The sequence below is a fragment of the Emys orbicularis genome, chromosome 2, assembly GCF_028017835.1.
Source record: "Emys orbicularis isolate rEmyOrb1 chromosome 2, rEmyOrb1.hap1, whole genome shotgun sequence".
NCBI classification, from domain to species: domain Eukaryota; kingdom Metazoa; phylum Chordata; order Testudines; family Emydidae; genus Emys; species Emys orbicularis.
In genome coordinates, this window is record NC_088684.1 from 211,059,335 (window position 1) to 211,078,624 (window position 19,290).

General features: G+C 41.7%; 1 protein-coding gene across 1 annotated transcript in view; it reads right to left on the bottom strand.

The window, feature by feature from the left end:
• Positions 1 to 19,290, bottom strand: part of FBXL2 (F-box and leucine rich repeat protein 2) — a 132,995-nt gene that overhangs the window by 25,691 nt on the left and 88,014 nt on the right. Inside the window, exons 3-9 of the mRNA XM_065398813.1 lie at positions 18,960 to 19,014; positions 17,220 to 17,294; positions 8,769 to 8,863; positions 4,878 to 4,946; positions 4,696 to 4,791; positions 4,271 to 4,397; positions 3,997 to 4,071 (exon numbers count right to left, since the gene is read on the bottom strand). Coding sequence (XP_065254885.1) covers positions 3,997 to 4,071; positions 4,271 to 4,397; positions 4,696 to 4,791; positions 4,878 to 4,946; positions 8,769 to 8,863; positions 17,220 to 17,294; positions 18,960 to 19,014 — 592 coding nt within the window. The remainder of the gene's footprint in view (positions 1 to 3,996; positions 4,072 to 4,270; positions 4,398 to 4,695; positions 4,792 to 4,877; positions 4,947 to 8,768; positions 8,864 to 17,219; positions 17,295 to 18,959; positions 19,015 to 19,290) is intronic.

Genomic DNA, 19,290 nt, shown 5'->3' on the forward strand with positions numbered 1-19,290 from the left:
AGACAGGAGACTAGATTTTAGAGTTTCCATCTTGAATCATTTTAATTTGACAGACATATTGAACCATTTTAGACCTAATATTGGTCCTGTATCTTCTGGCATTGTAGAAAGAGTATATATCTTAAATTCTTGACTGAATGGCTTCTATTATTTTACTTGGCGCCAACTATCTAGAATTTTTCTTATTTTGGTCTTTGAAAATTATATTATTGTGACAGTAGTAAGCAGATGATTGAACTTGACTTGGTGACCACTGGAGAAGGATGGAACTCTACATTAATTTGTAAACCAAACCCCACCTCTCTGAAATTATCCAAGATTTCACAGCACCTAGATCCTTTTCATGAAAGAGTACAATTAAATCCACAGTGCTCATAAAGATGTTTGCAATCCACAGATCATATAAATTCTGAATGCAATACCTCTTGAATATGAGGTATAATAATAATCTCCAGGGGCAATGCCAGTTCACTTTATTACCATGTCAATGCCACGCTAACTTCTAAGGACCACAAAAATGAACCTGCAAATCTTGTTAGGGATGGATCGCCCTTCTGAGTTTAGTAAGCTCCATAGTGCTAACCTATGAACCATCTAAGCAATATGCTGCACCTGTAGCCTCTGAGAACATGTTTCATAGCAGTAAGCTATTGGGCCAGATTCTTCAAAGCAGTGCAAAACCACCAGTCCACTATGGCCCCAAAACTGACAATCAGCTTATGGAAAATTACCCCACTGTAAAGGTAATCTTCCAGTGACACAGAGTCAATGTAGGGGCTCTTATACAACTCATACTCTCAAGTACTAATACAGCAGAGAAGATGAGCAGGCATGGAATGTCATGCACTAGACTGGATCTTCAGCAGCACTTTGGGGCCCCCTGTGACTGTTGTAACCTGGTGTAAGTTAGCACAGAATTCAGACTAGTCCAGTGATCACCAACTGGTCGATCGCGATCGACTGGTCGATCCTGGAGACTCTTCCAGTTAATCGCGATTTCCGGCCGCTAAAAGTCCAGCGGTGCAGTAGAGCTGTCACTAAGGCAGGCTTCCTGCCTGCCCTGGCCCCACGCCACTCCTGGAAGCGGCCAGCACCCCCCCATGACTCCGGGGGAGAGAGGGGACAGGGGTCTCCGTGCACTGCTCCTGCCTGCAAGCACCGCCCCCGCAGCTCCCATTGGCCAGAAACGGGGAACTATGGGCAATGGGAGCTGCGGGGGTGGTGCCTGCAGAGAGGGGCAGTGCTCAGAGCCATGTACCTCACCAGGAGCCACAGGAGTGTGTTGGCCCCTTTCGGGAGCGGTGTGGGGCCGGGACAGGCAGGGAGCCTGCCTTAGCCCCAGCGCATCGCCGATCGGGAGCCACCAGAGGTCAGTGACACCCGGCAGGATCCCGCACCCCAACCACCAGCCCTGAGCCCCCTCCCGGAGCCAGCACCCTATACCCCCTATTCCACCCCGAACCGCCTCCTGCACCCCAACACTCTGCCCCAGCACGGAGCCCCCTCCTGCACCTAAACTCCCTCCCAGAGCTTGCATCCCTCACCCCCTCCTGCACACCAACTCCCTGCCCCAGGCTCAGCCCGGAGCCCCCTTCCACATGCCTAACCCCTTGGCCCCAGCACAGAGCCCGCACCCCGTCCCAAATCCCAACCTCCTACCCCAGCCCAGTGACAGTGAGTGAGGGTGGGGGGGGAATGAGTGACAAAGAGGGGGAGCATGGAGTGAGTGGGGCAGGGCTTCGGGGAAGGGGCGGGGTAGATCCTGGGTTGCACTTAAATTCAAAAAGTGATCTTGTGCGTAAAAAGGTTTGAGACCACTGGGCTAGTCTAACAATTGCAGAGAGACCAGCCTGCACAGAGCTACATCAAGACCAGGTAAAGCCCCCAAACTGGTGCTCCATGTAGGCTAGCCACATCCCAGGATCTGGCCCATTGTTTGGTGAAGCTTCTCAATTCCTTGAATCAGAATATTTGTTTTACCGAGTTTTACAATCTCCGTGGATGTATTATGCTACTTGAACTAAAGATATTTGATTTATGAAGCTTAGACACTATGCCATGAAGCTTCTAAACACTTGTGGCGAATGCATATTCCTCCAATCAAACTTAGTTTTATAGATTTTATTTATTCTGGTTTTGAATGTAAAGCTTTTAAATTCTTTGAAGCATACCACTTGGATTAGAAAGGTTATCCCAACTCTTCAAGCAGCAGTTGCAGAATCTATACGTTCTGCAGAACTCTAGAAGTTCAAATATTCAAATTAGCTACCCAATCTTAAAAAAATAGTCCTATGCATTAAATCTTACAGAGGACAAAAAAATCAATTATGAGGGTCCCATTTTAGAAGCCAGATTGCCAAAGAATACTGAATTATTTTTGAGTTTGAATTCAGATCCCATATAGGCTGAAGAAATAGTGGAATGGTGATATCACAAAAAAGTTTAGACACTGAATGTTTAGCAGCTGAGCAATTGAGAGGAAGATTCTTAGTAAGACTTCTTGGGTTTTGTCTGTAGTAACATCTACTTACGTGACTAACATTTTAGATGCAGAAAGACTGTTAAAAGCTTCTATACCCTTGTCCCTTCAGTTAAGATGTCAGAGTTCACAATAAACATCCATGAGACCTCCCAGAGGTCCTCCAGCAAAATCAGACTTCTAAGGTTAAAATCAAACAGAAGAACAACTTGGGGGGAAAAATTCAGGCCTTCTTTATATGGCAAATAAAAAAGGGGGAAAGCTCCATCTCCACCCTGGATCTTTAAAGAAAATAAGCATGCAAAACTTCATGAAGAAAGGGAAGAAGTAAGGATTGTAATGGAAATTGCCTCACTGTCTCACCCTAGACATTCATCTCATGGAAGGCACAAGCTCTGCATTCACAAAGTTTTTAACTACTGCAAGATCTCTAATGTAGCTTGTAATGTTTGCAGTGCTCTAAGATATTCAAGACTTTGGCATCTAATAAGTCCACAATTTCCCATCAAACCTTAATACAAATGGCCCCATGCTGGAGTACTCATTGAGGAATAATGAATAAAACAGATTTGAAGGTTTCAGACCAAATAGTTTTTGTGATATGCTCTTGCAATAAACAGCAGAAAACTTTTCCAAAAGTAAAAAACTACAATTTTTCATACTTCTGTAAACAAAGAATGGATGGGCCAATTAACCTCAAGTTTTTCTCTCTCTCTCTTTTTTTTTTAATTCTCTTCTCTGTAAGTAACCATTAGAAATTTCAGGCAAAAAGGAGATTTCCCCCCATCTTACAGAGTTAGAGTGGAGTAAAAATCAGGCTTATAAAATGACACCATAAAACAAATATATTTTCAGTGCACTGTGGGATGCACTGAATTAGATGAACAGCAGCAATTTCCATTCATAGGTAGATGAACAACTAAATCCCTCCATATTATGTTGAGAATGTATGCTTTTTTCTCCTGCTATCAAGGACTGTCCTGGCATAATCTAGTAGATGTAATGGTACTAGAAATTTTTTTTTTTTAAATATCCAGCACACAAGAATGTGCTTAGCACCTCATAGACATGGTCTCTGCCCAAAGAACTTACAATTAAAAATAGATCACAGATGACAGACTTGGGACCTGGGAGAACAGGCATAACATAACATCAGTAAGACTGCATGGTTACTTTGATTGTATACGGTCCATAGCAGTTGACTGATTCCAGTTACTAGTTAAAAGCTAAAGCTATCTACAAATAAAAATAATGGAAAGCCCAAAGGTTCCAAATCCGCATTTAGCAGTGGAAATATTCAGCTGGTTTATGGCCTCCAGGCAGCACAGGCCATGTTCCACTCAGCTATTTTATCAACACTGTGACTGAAATATTCTGTGACTTGTAGAAATGTGCTGTCCCAACTATTCAAAAGCATAACACTTGAATTCATCAATGTCCGAAAAATGCTTTGAGATCCTTAGATAAAAGGTGCTATAAAAGTAGAATGTACTCTTTTCAAAGTTTAAAATACATACTGTGCATGACTGCAAGTTCAGGATTACAAGTTCACGACAGTGATTTTGAATGTGTTTCAGTGCTTCATCTTCCAACTGTATTAATGAATAAAAAATAAATTAGCAAGGAAGGCATTAAAAGCAGCACGCTACAAATGTACACACTTTATAGTGTTAAAAAACAAAAAGACTCTGTAACAAAAACATTATCATCTAAATTCAAGGAGGTTTTCAAAATACCAAAACATAAACTGTACTCCTAAAGGATTATCTTGACACCCAAGCAGTTATGTACCTGTGTGCAACCTCTAAGAAATAGTGCTTTTAGTCCACTGCACCCTTTCACCAGTGCTTCAATACCATCCTTCGTAATCTGATCACACCAGGAAAGATTCAAATGTTCCAGATTTCTGCAACCCTCACTGGGAGAATTTAAAAAAATGCATAAAGTTAAATCCAACCTTAGAATAGTGATAACAGTGAAAAACCCAAATGAAGCATGCTGTTACAAATTCATGATGGATAACTGTGCCAGGGCTCTACAGAAAAACCATGGGACAAGACTACACATAAGCACTATACATTACACCTTTAGAAATGCTAGGTATAGTGCATATATGAGGCTGATACACGGTATTAAGTTTCAAGAAATATTGAGAAATATGTGATTTCAGTAAATGTTCTTCAAAACAGTCTTTTAACATGAATAAATATTCTTACCTTAAACCTTTCAAAGAGCTGTTTGTAATAGATACACAGGATGTCAGATCCAGATGTTTCAGCTTGGTACAGAATTTGCTAAGGCTATAACACGTGCTGCAAAACAGCAGACACACTAAAAATATCTTCAGTCACTTCTTTTTTCAAATTTCACTATCACATGGAAAAAGCCTTTCACCTACCTGTCAGTAATTTTTGTACATCCGTTTAGATTCAAATGTTCAATGTTTCTACAGTTCTGTGCAAATGTCCTAAAACAGCAATAAAAAGTTAATGAAATTTTATATGGAGCAAGTTATAATTCAGCCACTAGAGCGCACTCTCCCCTCAACCTCTTAATCTAATACAATATACAGAAACAGCCAACAACCTTGAGATGTGGGCCACAAAGTAACTACAAAGTAAATTTCAGACACAATTGTCACAAGGGCTGCTTCTTTCTTTTGCCAGAGTTCTTTTGTAAGTTTTGTCTCTGTTAACTTGCAAAACCAATGTAGCTCCCATCATTTTCCCTCAAACTTGATTTTAGGGAGACGTCTACTTCTGTTGTCTCCTAGATCTGTTCTGCTTTACACCTATTAACTCAAAACATTAATAGGAATAGAAGAGAGCAAGTATCACCACATTTGGATATTTGACTCATGTTAAGCTGCTGGGCAGAGGATCACTCCTTTTTCTGTTGTATTACTGATTCGTCAAATGGGCCACATTAGGGGCCAATCCTTCCTAAGTCAAAGGGAAGTGAAGATGCCCGGCAGGCTATAGGATGAGGCCCTAAAGCAACTGAACTATCCATGCAGGTCCCCTAGGCCTATACTTTGGTCATTCATGAGCTATAATATATGCAACTGAATGAAGTACTGCCATCAGCTGGGTCTGAATTGTAAAGATGATTGTTATCACTATCATGTTAAAAACCTGTATATAACATTACCCTAATTACCTGGAGGAAATACATAAATATCATAGAATCATAGAATATCAGGGTTGGAAGGGACTTCAGGAGGTCATTTAGTCCAACCTCTTGCTCAAAGCAGGACCAATCCCCAACTAAATCATCCCAGCCACGGCTTTATCAGGCTGCAGATGAAAAGAAAATGTACAGCTACACAGCATTTCAGAACAGTATTTTTATATCTAGGTTTCCTCCAACTTCATGAATTTTATGAGCACAGTTGGAGGTACACACACAAACACAGCTTTGCCTGGGGAGTTTTGCCTTGGTTAACAGATGCAACTACACACTCAGCTGGTAACAAGTTGCTGGCTCTCCAGTGTGGATTGAAAACAAGAGGGTGGGGGGAGAGAAGAAACAGCTTATAGTTATATGGTTGATAGTTTCCACTTGAATCTTCAAAATGGCTATTCCAAAGTTCAAGTATTTACTGGAGGGAAACTTACATTTAATTAGACAAATGAGACATCTGTTGATTACTCTCAATATTTTCTCCATTCTGCAATAAGCTGTAGGAATAGTAAACCTATTGGGAAAACTGTGTCCTGCAAAACACCTGTGTGGATTTTCTGATACAGGTACCTCAACCAAGCAATATTTATGCATCTGACATCTCTTTCGGTGACTGGGAATTATTTTTTAACACAAGCATGGTAAAACAAAAGGGGTGAGAAAGCAGATCTGAAAACAGAACAGCACAGAAAGACAGTTAAACAGAAAGGTATTTTCAGATTACCGTATATACTCGATCATAAGTCGGTTTGTTTATAAGCCGACCCCCTTCCCCCCCCCCCCCCCCCAAGATGGATAAGTAAAAATGGAAGGTTTATGACCCGTTCATAAGCCGACCCTATAATTCAGGGGCCAGCAGGATAAGCCGCTGGCAGGCTGAGATGGTTTGTTTACCTCGAGCGTCCGCAGGCACAGAGGTAAACCTAAGTAAACAAAGTGTCCCGGTGCACCAGCTGCTTACCCTGATGGGCTGGGACAGCAACTGGTGGGGAAATTTTTTGGGGGGAGAACCTCGGGGTCAGGGGAGTAAACCCTGTGACCACCCCCAACATAAACCCACCTCTAGCCCGGGACCCCCATACTCTCCCCATCCCTTATCTGGGGAAGTCCAGGGGAGGATGTCTCTGGCCTGGCTGGAGCTGCTCCGGCTGGCTGGGCAGCGCAGCCGCAGCCTGCTCCGGTGGGCCTGACCGGGCGTCACAGCTGCAGCATGTTCCAGCGGGCTGGGCCAGGTGGCACGGCCGCAGCGTGCTCCGGCGGACTGGGTGGCGCGGCCACAGCCTGCTCTGGGGGACGGGGACGGGGCCGAGCGGCACGGCTGCAGCCTGCCAGCCCCAGAGCTGCAGCTGCTTCGGAGGCTGGGGTGAGAGCAGCGTGGCCAGAAGCGGAGAGACTCTGGCCCCGCCTCTTCCCTTCTGGCTGTGCTGCCTCTCCTTGCTCCTTCTGTCGGGGGGAGGGGCTGTGTCCCACCTCTCTCTCTATATATATACGCGTTCATAAGCCGACCCCCTTCTCTGGTGCTTCCCTTTTTTACTAAAAAAATTCGGCTTATGAACGAGTATATACAGTAATAATTTGAAAATGAAAGCAATCTTCCTAACTATTTCCCTAAAGAAAGCTTAGGTCACTTACTATTTACTGGATTTTCTCTTGACTACATCATCCCACCTATACTTGGAGTGTATACAGGCTACAGCCTTTTCCCACTAGTTGCTGTCACCAGTGCAGCTCCACCAATGGCAGTCACTAGGGAAGCAGTAGTGTACGCAGGCCACCAGTACGTAAACCATGTCATCTAACTCTCTGTTATTTCCTGTTTGCATCATTTACTTGAATGAGCTCATGAATATTCTGTGTACCTGTTTAAATTATCTGTATAACCTCATACATCTTTTCAGCACCTGCCTGAAATCTGAACCACAAAAAAACAGTTATAAATGTCAACACTGTTAGTATTCATAACAGGGAAGGGGCGGGGATGGTAGGGGACCTGATTCTCTCAACAAATCCCAACATTTGAAAAAAGACGAAACCAGCCTCAGGATTTGAAGAGACTCAGTGAAGTTATTTAAGTGCTCTTAAATGAAATTATGGCCCATCTCATTTCTCTGCTATGGGCCTCACTGCTCATCTAAATGGAAGCATACTAAGATGTCAAAGTTACACTGCAGATAATTGACGTAAGGTAAGTTATTCCAGAAGGACAAGAGCTTCTCACTGGAAAAAAAAAATAAGGAAACACTAAGGTTTCCTCTTGAGAATATTTTAGTAAACTATAAAGTTATTCAGTTTTTAAAACAGCTGTAAAGGTTAAAAAGGTTTCCAGACATCTTCATAGAGAATATTAATGTTAGTTGGGTTTAATTGGTTTTTTCCTTTCCTTTTTACTCTCTGGAAAACAAACTTTCCTTTTATAAAACATGGCTTCTTTCCTTAAAAGATGTTGTTTTGTTCCTACATGATCGTTGTTGTAAGTTTTATATTTTTATTGATTCCAACATAATTTTTCATTTTAAACAGGAAATGTTTGACTAATTCCAGCATTAACTTTGTTTTATAAAGCAGAGTATGTTCTATTTGAAACAGAAAATTTGGTTGTTTCTTGCTTTTTCCCCGTACTCTTTATAAAGAAATTCTGTTAATAGTATGGGTTTTTCATTTTGAAAAAGAATGCATTGTTTCTTGCCAACTTTTTTTTTATGCTGAAAAGAAAATTTGGTTGGTTCTATATATGGCTTAGCTATTTAAAAGCAACAAGGCTTCTATTGAGAAAACATGGTTTATATTTTAAGAATAGTCATGAAAAGAGAAGAAATAAACTGTTCACCACAAATTTGTTGAATACTTACACCAGAAAACTTTTTTTTTTTTTAGGTGCAAACAACTAGTCTGCAAAAATATGTTCCACTGTCAAGCATTTAAAATATTCAAAATCAGTAATAGCTCGGAAAACAAAAAATGATCTCTCACTGTTCTCATTACTTAATTCATTTCAAGAAAACATTAACTATTCTCTGTCCAAACTGGAATTCACATTGAGTGACTACATTAAGTCATTAAGATTTGTACAAATATGACTAAATCAAGTTGTGGATAGATTACTTACTTCAAAGCGGAGTCTCCAACACCAAGACATCCTCTCAAACTAAGTTGTCTCAGGAATCCACCACACCTTTTGGAAATATTTTCCACCACACGACCCTTAAACCAGATAAAAATAAAGTTTTAATAAATGTTGTTTTGACACACCTAATATTCTAAACAAATATGAAATTTCAATGCTGAGTCCCTACCCCTGCCATCCTCTTCCAGAAGGAGATTTCTAAAGTACGTAAGGAAAAAAGTACTTGCTCACTGAAGATCTGTACCAACTCCAATTGAAGTAAATGGCCAAACTCCCGTTGACTTCAGTGGTGTTGGACTGAGCCTTCAGGCAATCTGGTGAAAAGAACTACTATTTGCTTCAGCAAAGCTCTATGGTAATATATTGCTGAAACAAGGTTTTTTTAAAAAGATACTTGTACACTTAGGCCCCAATCCTGCAAACACTGATGCACATTAGTCATCCCACTGAGTTATTACATATTTAAGACTTTGTCTACACTACAGGCGCTACAGCACTGCAGCTGTGCTCCTGTAGTGCCACATAGTAGATGATTCCTACAGCAACAGGAGGGATTTTTTCACTGTAGCTAATCCGCCTTTCCAAGCGGCAGTAGCTAGGTTGATGGAAGAATCCTTCCATTGACCTAGCCGCATCTTCTCCGGGAGTTAGGTCGGCTTACCTATTGGTCTCACACCTGTGTTCACCAAATCTGATTCTTACCATTAAGCATAGGTTTAAGTCCTCAAAGATACATATACTTTATACATCACTCTGCATTTCTAAACTTACAGGCATTTGCTCCAGAACACTATTTATTTATGTCTCTCAACTGAATGGCGTGATTCAACATGCAGACTGAAAATAGCATTATTGTTTTAAAAAATGCCCCTTAAAGAGAATTATGGTATTACACCCCTCTCTTCCACCCAGATTTTTTTTTGGCGAGAGGAGGAGGGGGGAATACATTAGTTCAGCAGTTCTCAAACTGTGGGTCAGGACCCGAAAGTGGGTCGTGACCCTGTTTTAATGGGCCAGGGCTGCTGTTAGACTTGCTGGGGTCCAGGGCTGAAGCCGAAGCCCGAGTCCCACTACCTGTGGCCGAAGCCCAAGTCCCACTGCCTGGGGACAAAGCTGTCTGTGGCTGCAGCCTTTGAGCTTCAGCTTTGGCCCCCCACCCAGGGTGACGGGGCATGGGCGGGCTCAGGCTTTGGTCCCCCCTCCTGGGGTCAGGTAGAAATTTTTGTTGTCAGAAGAGGGTCGTGGTGCAATGAAGTTTGAGAACCCCTGCATTCGTTTATACCAAAAGGCAGAAGCATTACATATTGTTGGCCACACCACCACTTTGCTAAATACTTACAAAGTGGAATAATTTTAAGGGAGCAATTAAAACTTTAATAAACTATAGAAGCAAAAATAAATATAATTACAAAACTGATCATTTTACTTACTAAACAAATGTATACTTAAGTGCACAAGAAAAGCAAACAAACATTTTAAAATTAGAGCAGATCAAATACACAAAGGTTTTATGTTCCTTCTCGACCTTGAAAGGAAGTTATACTGAAATACAGGCAAACACACAACTTCCCCAAATACAGTATTTTTAATATTTATTATTATTATTAAGTAACAGAATGTTTAAATTATATACGATTTCTAGAGTAAAAAAGACAAACTAAAATTGATAATACACTTCCTGAGATGTTGTGATTTTTTAAGCTAGGCTCTGATTAGTCACAACTGCTTCCTAACTGAAGCTAATTACCTCTAATGAAAAGATGAAAAAACATCACCAAAATAAACTGAATATAGTGTAGATACATAAACCATGAAAATGCAAAAATGCCAACTGTAAAATATAATTACTGAAGAAAAAGCTCCAGAACAATAATATTTCAGATTATTTAATCTAAAGTTAAAAGATGCACAAATAAAATATATTCTAAGTTTTCCAAACCCAACTGTTTTAGGAATGTTCAAAATATTACCAACTAAGTAGCATATGGTTGGCCACAGAGTTGTGAACCAATGGGCCATAATGACATGGCCCCAGAGTGCTCATTGTGTACGATGCTTAAATTGAATTATAAACCTCAAACTAAAAATTGCCTCAGGATGAAAGTTATTAAAAACTATGTTGCATCAGTTATTGATTCTATATTGAAAATATCTTTCAGATAAGAGAAAGCCAACGTATAATTCCTCTTGAAATACAGTCCCACTTCATTAGTGGACACAACGCATAGTTTATGGATCTACAAATTTAAATATATCCACATGATTTTTAACACGACTAGCTATAATTAATGCCTTGTGGGACAAACTTTCTAAAATATATTCTAAAGACTTACCTGAAATTTTGCACATGAATTTTCATGACTAAACTTGCATATGTAAAAACCATATTTGTCTGCACAAATCTGGCGTGTCTAACTACCCAATCTGGATACACAAAAGCTTAGACAAGAAAACATCAGAATGACCACACTGGGTCAGACCAATAATCGATCTAGTCCTCTATCCCGTCTTTTAACAGTGGCCAATGCCCAGATGCTTCAGAAGGAATGAACAGAACAGGGCAATTATCTAGTGATTCCATCCCTTTTTGACCACTCCCACTTCTGGCTGTCAGAGGTTTAGGGACACCCACAAAATGGGGTTGCATCCCTGACCATCTTGGCTAATAGCCATTGATTGGACATACCCTTCATGAACTTCTCTAATTCTTTTTTGAATCCAGTTAAACATTTGGCCTTCACAATATCCCCTGGAAACGAGTTCAACAGGTTGACTGTGCATTGTGTGAAGTACTTCCTTATGTTTGGTTTTAAACCTGCTGTATATTAATTTCATTGGGGGCCCCCTAGTTTTGGGGGGGGTTATGTAAAGGGGTAAATAACACTTCCTTATTCACTTTCTCCAAACCATTCCTAATTGTATAGACCTCTAGCATATCCCCTCTTAGTCTCTTTTCTAAGGTGAACAGGTCATAAGAGGGGGTTCAGGGAAGATTTTCTTTCAGGATGGGGTCCGCATCAAGTATGGCCTTCAAACAACCCCTAATCTCTCCAAGCTCATCATCAGAAGCAAGCTCCCCACAGAGCGGGACACATCAACTTAAAGCGGCACCAGACCCTGCCAGAACAACAGATGCAAAACCTGCAGACATATCTCCACAGCTACAATGATCAACACGCGCGCGCGTGCACACACACACACACACACCTTTCAAGATCCATGGGTCCCACACATCCCCATCAAAGCATTTGGTGTACCTCATCCAGGGCACTAACTGCCCCAATAGCAACCATGTGTTTGAGACCAGACAATCACTATGCTCTCAAATGAACTCACACAGAAAATGTATAAAAGATAAAAACACCGTCATCAGTGGGTGAACACTTTTCATAAAGTGATCACTCTGTACCTGACCTATCAGTCCTCATCCTCAAAGGAAACCTGCACAACACTTTCAAAAGATGAGCTTGTGAGCTTAAATTCATAACTTTGCTAGACACTAAAAATCATGGAGTGAATAGAGACACTGGATTTATGACGTATTACAACAAACTGTAAGCCACTAACAACCCCCACCCCCAGCTGTGTCTCTCCCCTTCCCTTTCCTTTCCTCCCTATAACTGGAGGAGTGTTCACTGGCCTCTTCACCTTTAATGACCCTTTGAAATGTGTTATCTGCTTATGCTAAACAGTCTGTTCAAATACTTGTATTTGGCAGTGACGCTCTGAGTCAGTTTCCCAGACCTGAAGAAGAGTTCTGTGTAAGTTTGAAAGCTTGTTTCTCTCACCAACAGAAGTTGGTCCAATAAAAGTATTACCTCACCCACCTTCCCTCTCTAATATCCTGGGATCAACACAGCTACACCACTACTGCATTATCTAGAGTAATTTTGTACTGTCTGCAAACTTTGCCACCTCCCTATTTATGCCCTTTTCCAGAACATTTATGAGTAAGGCTGCATGTCTGTCACAGAGGTCATGGATTCCATGACTTTCCATGACCTCTGTGACTTCTGCAGCAGCTGGTACGGCTGGCTCTGGGGCCCAGCAGCAGCAGCAGTTTGGCTGTGGGAGGGGGCTGGGGTAGGGGGTTGGGGTTCAGGGCAATGCTTACCTTGGGGGGACTCCCCAGAAGTGGCCACCATGTCCCTGCAACTCCTAGGCGGAGGGGCCGGGGGCTCTGCACGCTGCCCCTACTGCAGGCACCGCCCCTGCAGCTCCCATTGGCTGCTGTTACTGGCCAATGGAAGCTGCGGAGACGGCACTTGTGGCAGGGGCAGCACACAGAGCCCCCCTAGGAGCTGCAGGGACATGCTGGCTGCTTCCAGGGAGCTGTGTGGAGCCGGGTAGGGGTGGAGCCCCACCCACCCCAGCACCAGCAGGTGGTTCCGGGCCACTTCCTCCAAAACCTGCGGAGCTCCCGGACCACTCCCCCAGAGGGCCCATGGCCCCTAGCCCAAGTTTTAGTTAGGGGTATATAGTACAAGTCATGGACAGGTCATGGGCCATGAATTTTTGTTTACTGTCCGTGACCTGTCCATGACTTTTACTAAAAATATCCATGACTAAAATGTATCCTTATTTATGAGTATGGCCAACATTTGTCATGCATATTTTAGTAAAAGTAACTGACAGGTCACGGGCAATAAAGAAAAATTCACGGAAGCCTGTGGCCTATCTGTGACTTTTACTAAAAACATGCATGACAAAATGGGGAGCTGTGGGGTCCCCACACAACCTCATGGGGGTCCCCAACTGCCTGTGGCTCCAAGCTCCGGGCACCCCCGCCGCCAACGGTGGCTGGGAACAGCGGGGCACCCTCGGCACCTGCAGTAGCTGGGAGCTCTTGGGGGACCCGCTGCCCACGGCAGCTCCGGGCTCCAGGGCACCCCCGCCGCCTGTGAGCTCCCGGGGCACCCCACCTACCTGCTGCGGCTGGGAGCTTGGGGCCCCCACAGTTCCCAGCCACCACGGGCAGTGGGGGGCCTTGTAGCTCCCAGACGCCACGGGCTCAAGTCACGGAGGTCAAAGAATTCTAATAGATTGGTGAGGCATGATTTCCCTTTACAAAAGCCGTGTTGACTCTTCCCCAACATATCGTGTTCAGCTGTGTGTCTAATAATTCTATTCTTTTCCACAGTTTCAGTCAATTTGCTTGGCACAAGCTTAGAGGATGAATTAAGGCCCCTTTGAAAGACTATGCTGCTCACTTAGGCCAGGTCTACACTAACCCCCTAATTCGAACTAAGGTACGCAACTTCAGCTACGTGAATAACGTAGCTGAAGTTCGAAGTACCTTAGTTCGAACTTACCTCGGTCCACACGCGGCAGGCAGGCTCCCCCGTCGACTCCGCGGTACTCCTCTCATCTAGCTGGAGTACCGCAGTCGACGGCGAGCACTTCCTGGTTCGACTTATCGCGTCCAGACAAGACGCGATAAGTCGAACCCAGAAATTCGATCACCAGCCGCCGAACTACCGGGTAAGTGTAGACCTACCCTTAGAGGTGATCTGCAAACAGAGGTGGATTAAGCTTTTGTGAGGCCCAGGGACAGAGCAAGTGGAGGCCCCTCCCCACCCCTTCTGCCTGTAGCCCCCCCGTCAGGGAGCAGGGTTGGGGCACAGGGGGCTTCCTCCCACTCCCCGGCAGGAGTGCCAGGCAGGCAGAGTGGGTCAGGGTGCGGGAGCGCCCATTCTTCCAGAGCCCTCAGTTGGCCAGGGCCCCTGGGCACGGGCCTTGTTGACCCAGTGGCTAATCCACCACTGTCTGCAAATGTATTTAAAAACAGACAGGCAGTTGCAGTATTAAGAATTAAATGCCCTGAATAAAACATGAGGTATTTTGGTGCTTTAGTAGTTTAAATGTACTTTTTTTCCTGATGTTTGTTTATGAGATCAGCAAAGTGCAATTCCCTCACCATCGCCGCTAACATTCAGCACCACACCCCAGCACACACGCTTTGGCATAAGCTTGATAAGTCCTTAAGACAACAGTCTGCTTATAAAGGTAAGGCAGTCTATTTTTTTTTCTGGTATTGTGTATACAAGACCAACATGTATATTTGTTTTATACATTACAAAACAGTGTACTATCTTAACCCTATGGCAGACTCAAGTCTTCGGTATTGTTCGATGGTGTATATGATGCCAACAAGGGCATACTGTGAAGTCATGCTGAGCAAAAGATCGTGTCTACAGGGACTTTACAATTTGTGGTCCTCAAACATAGTAATCCAAAAAGATGCTGTTTTGAGATGGAAAGACATCAAAAGAGCTCTATTTTTTCTTATGAGATCACTGGGCCTGGGTGGGTATCTGTTTAATATTCTATTAAAACTACTTTTTTAAAGTTTTTTAGTGTGCCTTAGATAAACAGTGAATAAATTAATTAAAAGGTAAGTTTAAATTACTATTGAGCTGAAATTCAAAGTATAGCAGCCACTGTATTGTTTTAAATCTAAATGATAAAGGGATAATTTATACTGAAAATCAACCACATCCTGGGACCAGATTATAACATGGCTGTCCCAGGACATATCAAGAACACAATACTGCCTTGTAGCACATAGGCTATGCTACAAATCCATTGTATAATCAAAGAATTAGAAAAATTATACCATATGAAAAACGTATGTCCAAAAGCATAATAATCCAGTACTGTCCTTCTAAAAAACAGAATCTTCAAGCATCAGATACGTTTATCAGATAGAAAGCTCATAGTTCTAAAATACATTTATTACTGCTCAGAAATAAGAAACAAAAATATTTTCAGCCTTCTATGTGCAAATAAACAGGAGTAGCAGTTAATCCCTCCCAACCTGTAAAGATATGTTTAAATGCTTGCAGGATCTGGAATCTGTTCTCCACTTCAGTACCGATCCCCATAATAACCAATATCTATTGTTGGCTTTTAAAGTACCAAAAAGAAGCTGACAATGAAGTTTCAAAGTGCTGTTGACAGAATTTACCACTAAGTTAAATTGGTGAATTTCTATGCTTTGTATGTTTGGACAATGTTTAGCAAAATTTATCCAATGATCATCATATAAATTTTATTCATATAAGACAGGAATTTAAACATGGGGCAAGAATGCCAGAGGAGAATGAGACTATTTTCTTCTGGGTTTTAATTTCTAGTATGACTCTGTAAATGTACCGTTAATGGGTCAGTTAAGTAATTTTCCATGGGATTTGTTCCTAAATCTCTCTCTCAACACTAAAAACATTCAAAAGAGGTCATTTTTTGTTTCATGGCTTTACTAGTCTTGATACCAATCTCTTTGTATAGTCTAACACAATCATGCTTTCCTTATGTTTTAGTCCTTTTCTTATATAGCGAGAAGGATTTTAATCCACATGTACCTGAATTTCAGTTTTCAATTAAGAATTAAACCTATTATTTGGGTTAGGAACTGAATGGCCTGCAGAAGCAGTAATGAGCTATGGGGCAATTAAGTGGTTCACATCCAGCCCACATCTGCGGTAATAGAAATTGTTTACCATTTTACAGCAGTTGAGTAGCCTATGAAAAGTGAGGTTTTGGTCTAAATACCAACTCCTATTTAACAAGTCTCTATATTACCTTCAGAACTAAATGGCGCTCTCAGCTGGGAGGCCAGAGAGTGAATGGGCATGGAAACTAAACTACCCTCTCATCCCCAGAAGTAATTCTGAGGGTCTCAGTCAAGACTGAGGAACCTTAGAGGGACATTTTCACTGTCTATATGATACCTGTTCTATGCAGGGCCGGCTCTAACTTTTTTGCCGCCCCAAACAAAAACAAAACAAAAAATGAGCGCCGCCCAGCCGTAACAACCCCCCTTCCCGAGCGCTGCCTCGCAGAAACAAAAACAAATAAACAAAAAAACTCCCCGAGCGCCACCCCGCCGAAACAACCCCCCCGAGCGCCGCCTCGCCAAAACAAAACAAACAAAAACCCCGAGCGCCACCCCGCTGAAACACCCCCCCCCCGAGCGCTGCCCCGCCGAAACAAAACAAAACAAAACAAAACAGAGCGCTGCTCCACCACTCCAAGATTGGCCGCCCCTTAGAAGGTGCCGCCCCAAGCACGTGCTTGGTTGGCTGGTGCCTGGAGCCGGCTCTGGTTCTATGAACAGAAGTCTTGAGTCTCCAGAACAGTCAGTATCATAGAATCACGTCAATCCCATACCTTTTGTGAACAATGTGTGTACATGAATTACTTAAACCTAAATAAATTATTTGTCACTTAGCTGAAGATCAAAACTCAGATACAATTCCAAGGTAAAAAGTGAGCCAAATACAATTACCTGCTTTTTCTATCTGTTCCTTCACAGCATTACCATTTTGTATTTTAAGATTGAGATACTTATACTGTCAATAAGGTCTCTGGGATAATTAAGACAGTTTATCCTTTTAACATCCCATGTAAAGACAAAAAAACTACAGTACTAACCTCTATATCTGTCTGAAAGTTAAAAAGATCTATTCTTTGCCAGTTACTTCCATCCAGAGCCAAGACATTCCATGCCTAGAAAAAACATATATATGTTTAATAAATCTTCTCTATCAGGTACCTATATAGCCCTCCCCTCATCGCTATAGTATGAGTGTCTTGACATCACAAACACGACACAATTATTCTTTCAGAATGCAATATTTTGTATGTAAATCAAAAGTGATTTAGGCATTGAGGGTTATGAAAAAGTAGCTTGCTAAAAATAGATTTTGTTGGACTGAGTCTTTTAAATCCTGGGATTGTGTGTTTTCAGACTGTAAGGGCCAAATTCTGCCCATGGATACGTGCATGAACATTGACTTAAATGCAAGCCACACACATACACAGTATAATGGCAGAATTTTAACCTCATCATTTAAAGCAATTTTAGTAAGTTCATTGTTCAATAAATTATTTTTCTTAGAGCTGTATGTAAAGAAGAAGAATTTAAAACATAGCTGCTTCTAGTCAAAGAATAAAAAGGAAGAGCTGGGAACGCTTGAAATAAATGTATTTATATAGAGGTTTTCAACTCCAAAATTCTTTATAAACTTTACAAACTATTGGCTCAGTCCTGAGAGGAGCAGAATACCTTCTGCAAGATGCTACCTTCTGAACCCCCCTATTTTCATGGGAATGGAGGCATTCAGACCCTCTCAGGATTGGACCATATTTTATTATATAGTACGTACACACACACACGCACACACACATTTCTTCACCACCACTGGGGTGAAACATGGCAGCTGTTAAATAGCACACATCACCTCTACACAACAGTTCAGGCTAGAAAGTGAAAAGGAATTCCTTACTCAATAGAAACTGCTGGGAGATATGGTTACTCAACCAGTTCAATACTGACTCAGAGGGAAGACTACCACCTACTGATTCATCAACATTATTTTCTGCAGTACCCTAGGTTTTAGCTGGAGATATTGACCAAGATTGATGCTGCTTAGCTTATTAAATCACAGTTCATGGTGGGATGGAAGCAGGAATAATATAGTTATGTTCTGAATTAGAAAAAAAAAGGTTTGAATTTCACCAAAAAAAAAAGGTGAAGTGAAAATTTTAAAGCCTGCCTTTTGAAATAATACAGAAAAAAGTTCACTATGCTAGCTTGGTGTATATAAGGTTTGTTTTTGTACACACTTCATGTAAGAATAAAATCTATTTCATTTTAATTCAAGCAAAACAAGCTAGATGAACATAAAAATGTATTTAGATATTCCTTTTCAATTGTCTTCACACGAGTGCCCTTTTCTCTACTGGTAGTAGATTTACTTAATACCTTCAGCATTTGGCAAACACAATGGATACACTTCTTAAACATATGTTGAATATTAACAGAGCTACATGGAATTTTAAGCACAAAATACTTCTGAAAAAAGCCACAAACTTTAAATAGCAAATGCCACTATACCAAAAAAGGCCTAATTCTTTCTGCATATACAAAGCATGTATCATTGCACATCTCTTGCCCCCACCCCCTAAGAGAAAACTCCAGACACACAGTGATTCATTCTGCATATCTGATTGCAGGATAGGGCTCTCAGTTTCTTATCCATTGCTCATCGAAGTCAATGGTAAGATTCCCTTTGATTTCTAAGAGCCTGATCTAAAGCCCATTGTTTGCTGGTAATTAATAAAATAGTCCTTCTCAGTGCACAAATGACCCAAGTAAAGCAAATACTGTACCTTGGAAACTTGCGCACATCGGCACAAAGTGACAATATCCAAGAAGGAAAATATTCTAGGAAGAAAAGGAACAGAATAAAATTATGCTGATGTTTTATTACTAATCCAGTCTAATATACAGGCTCACAGTTTCGTAATCATAGGAAAAAATTCAAGTTACATAAAAAACTAAATTACATTTAACTCTGCAATACTACAAACTTGTATCGGATAGGCTGACAACATTTACATATACTGACTAAGGGGCAAATCCACCCTCTTTGTCCATGGCTGTGGAGGACCTCAATGTAGCAGAACTAGTGCCCAGCTGCAGCTGCTGATGCGGACATCT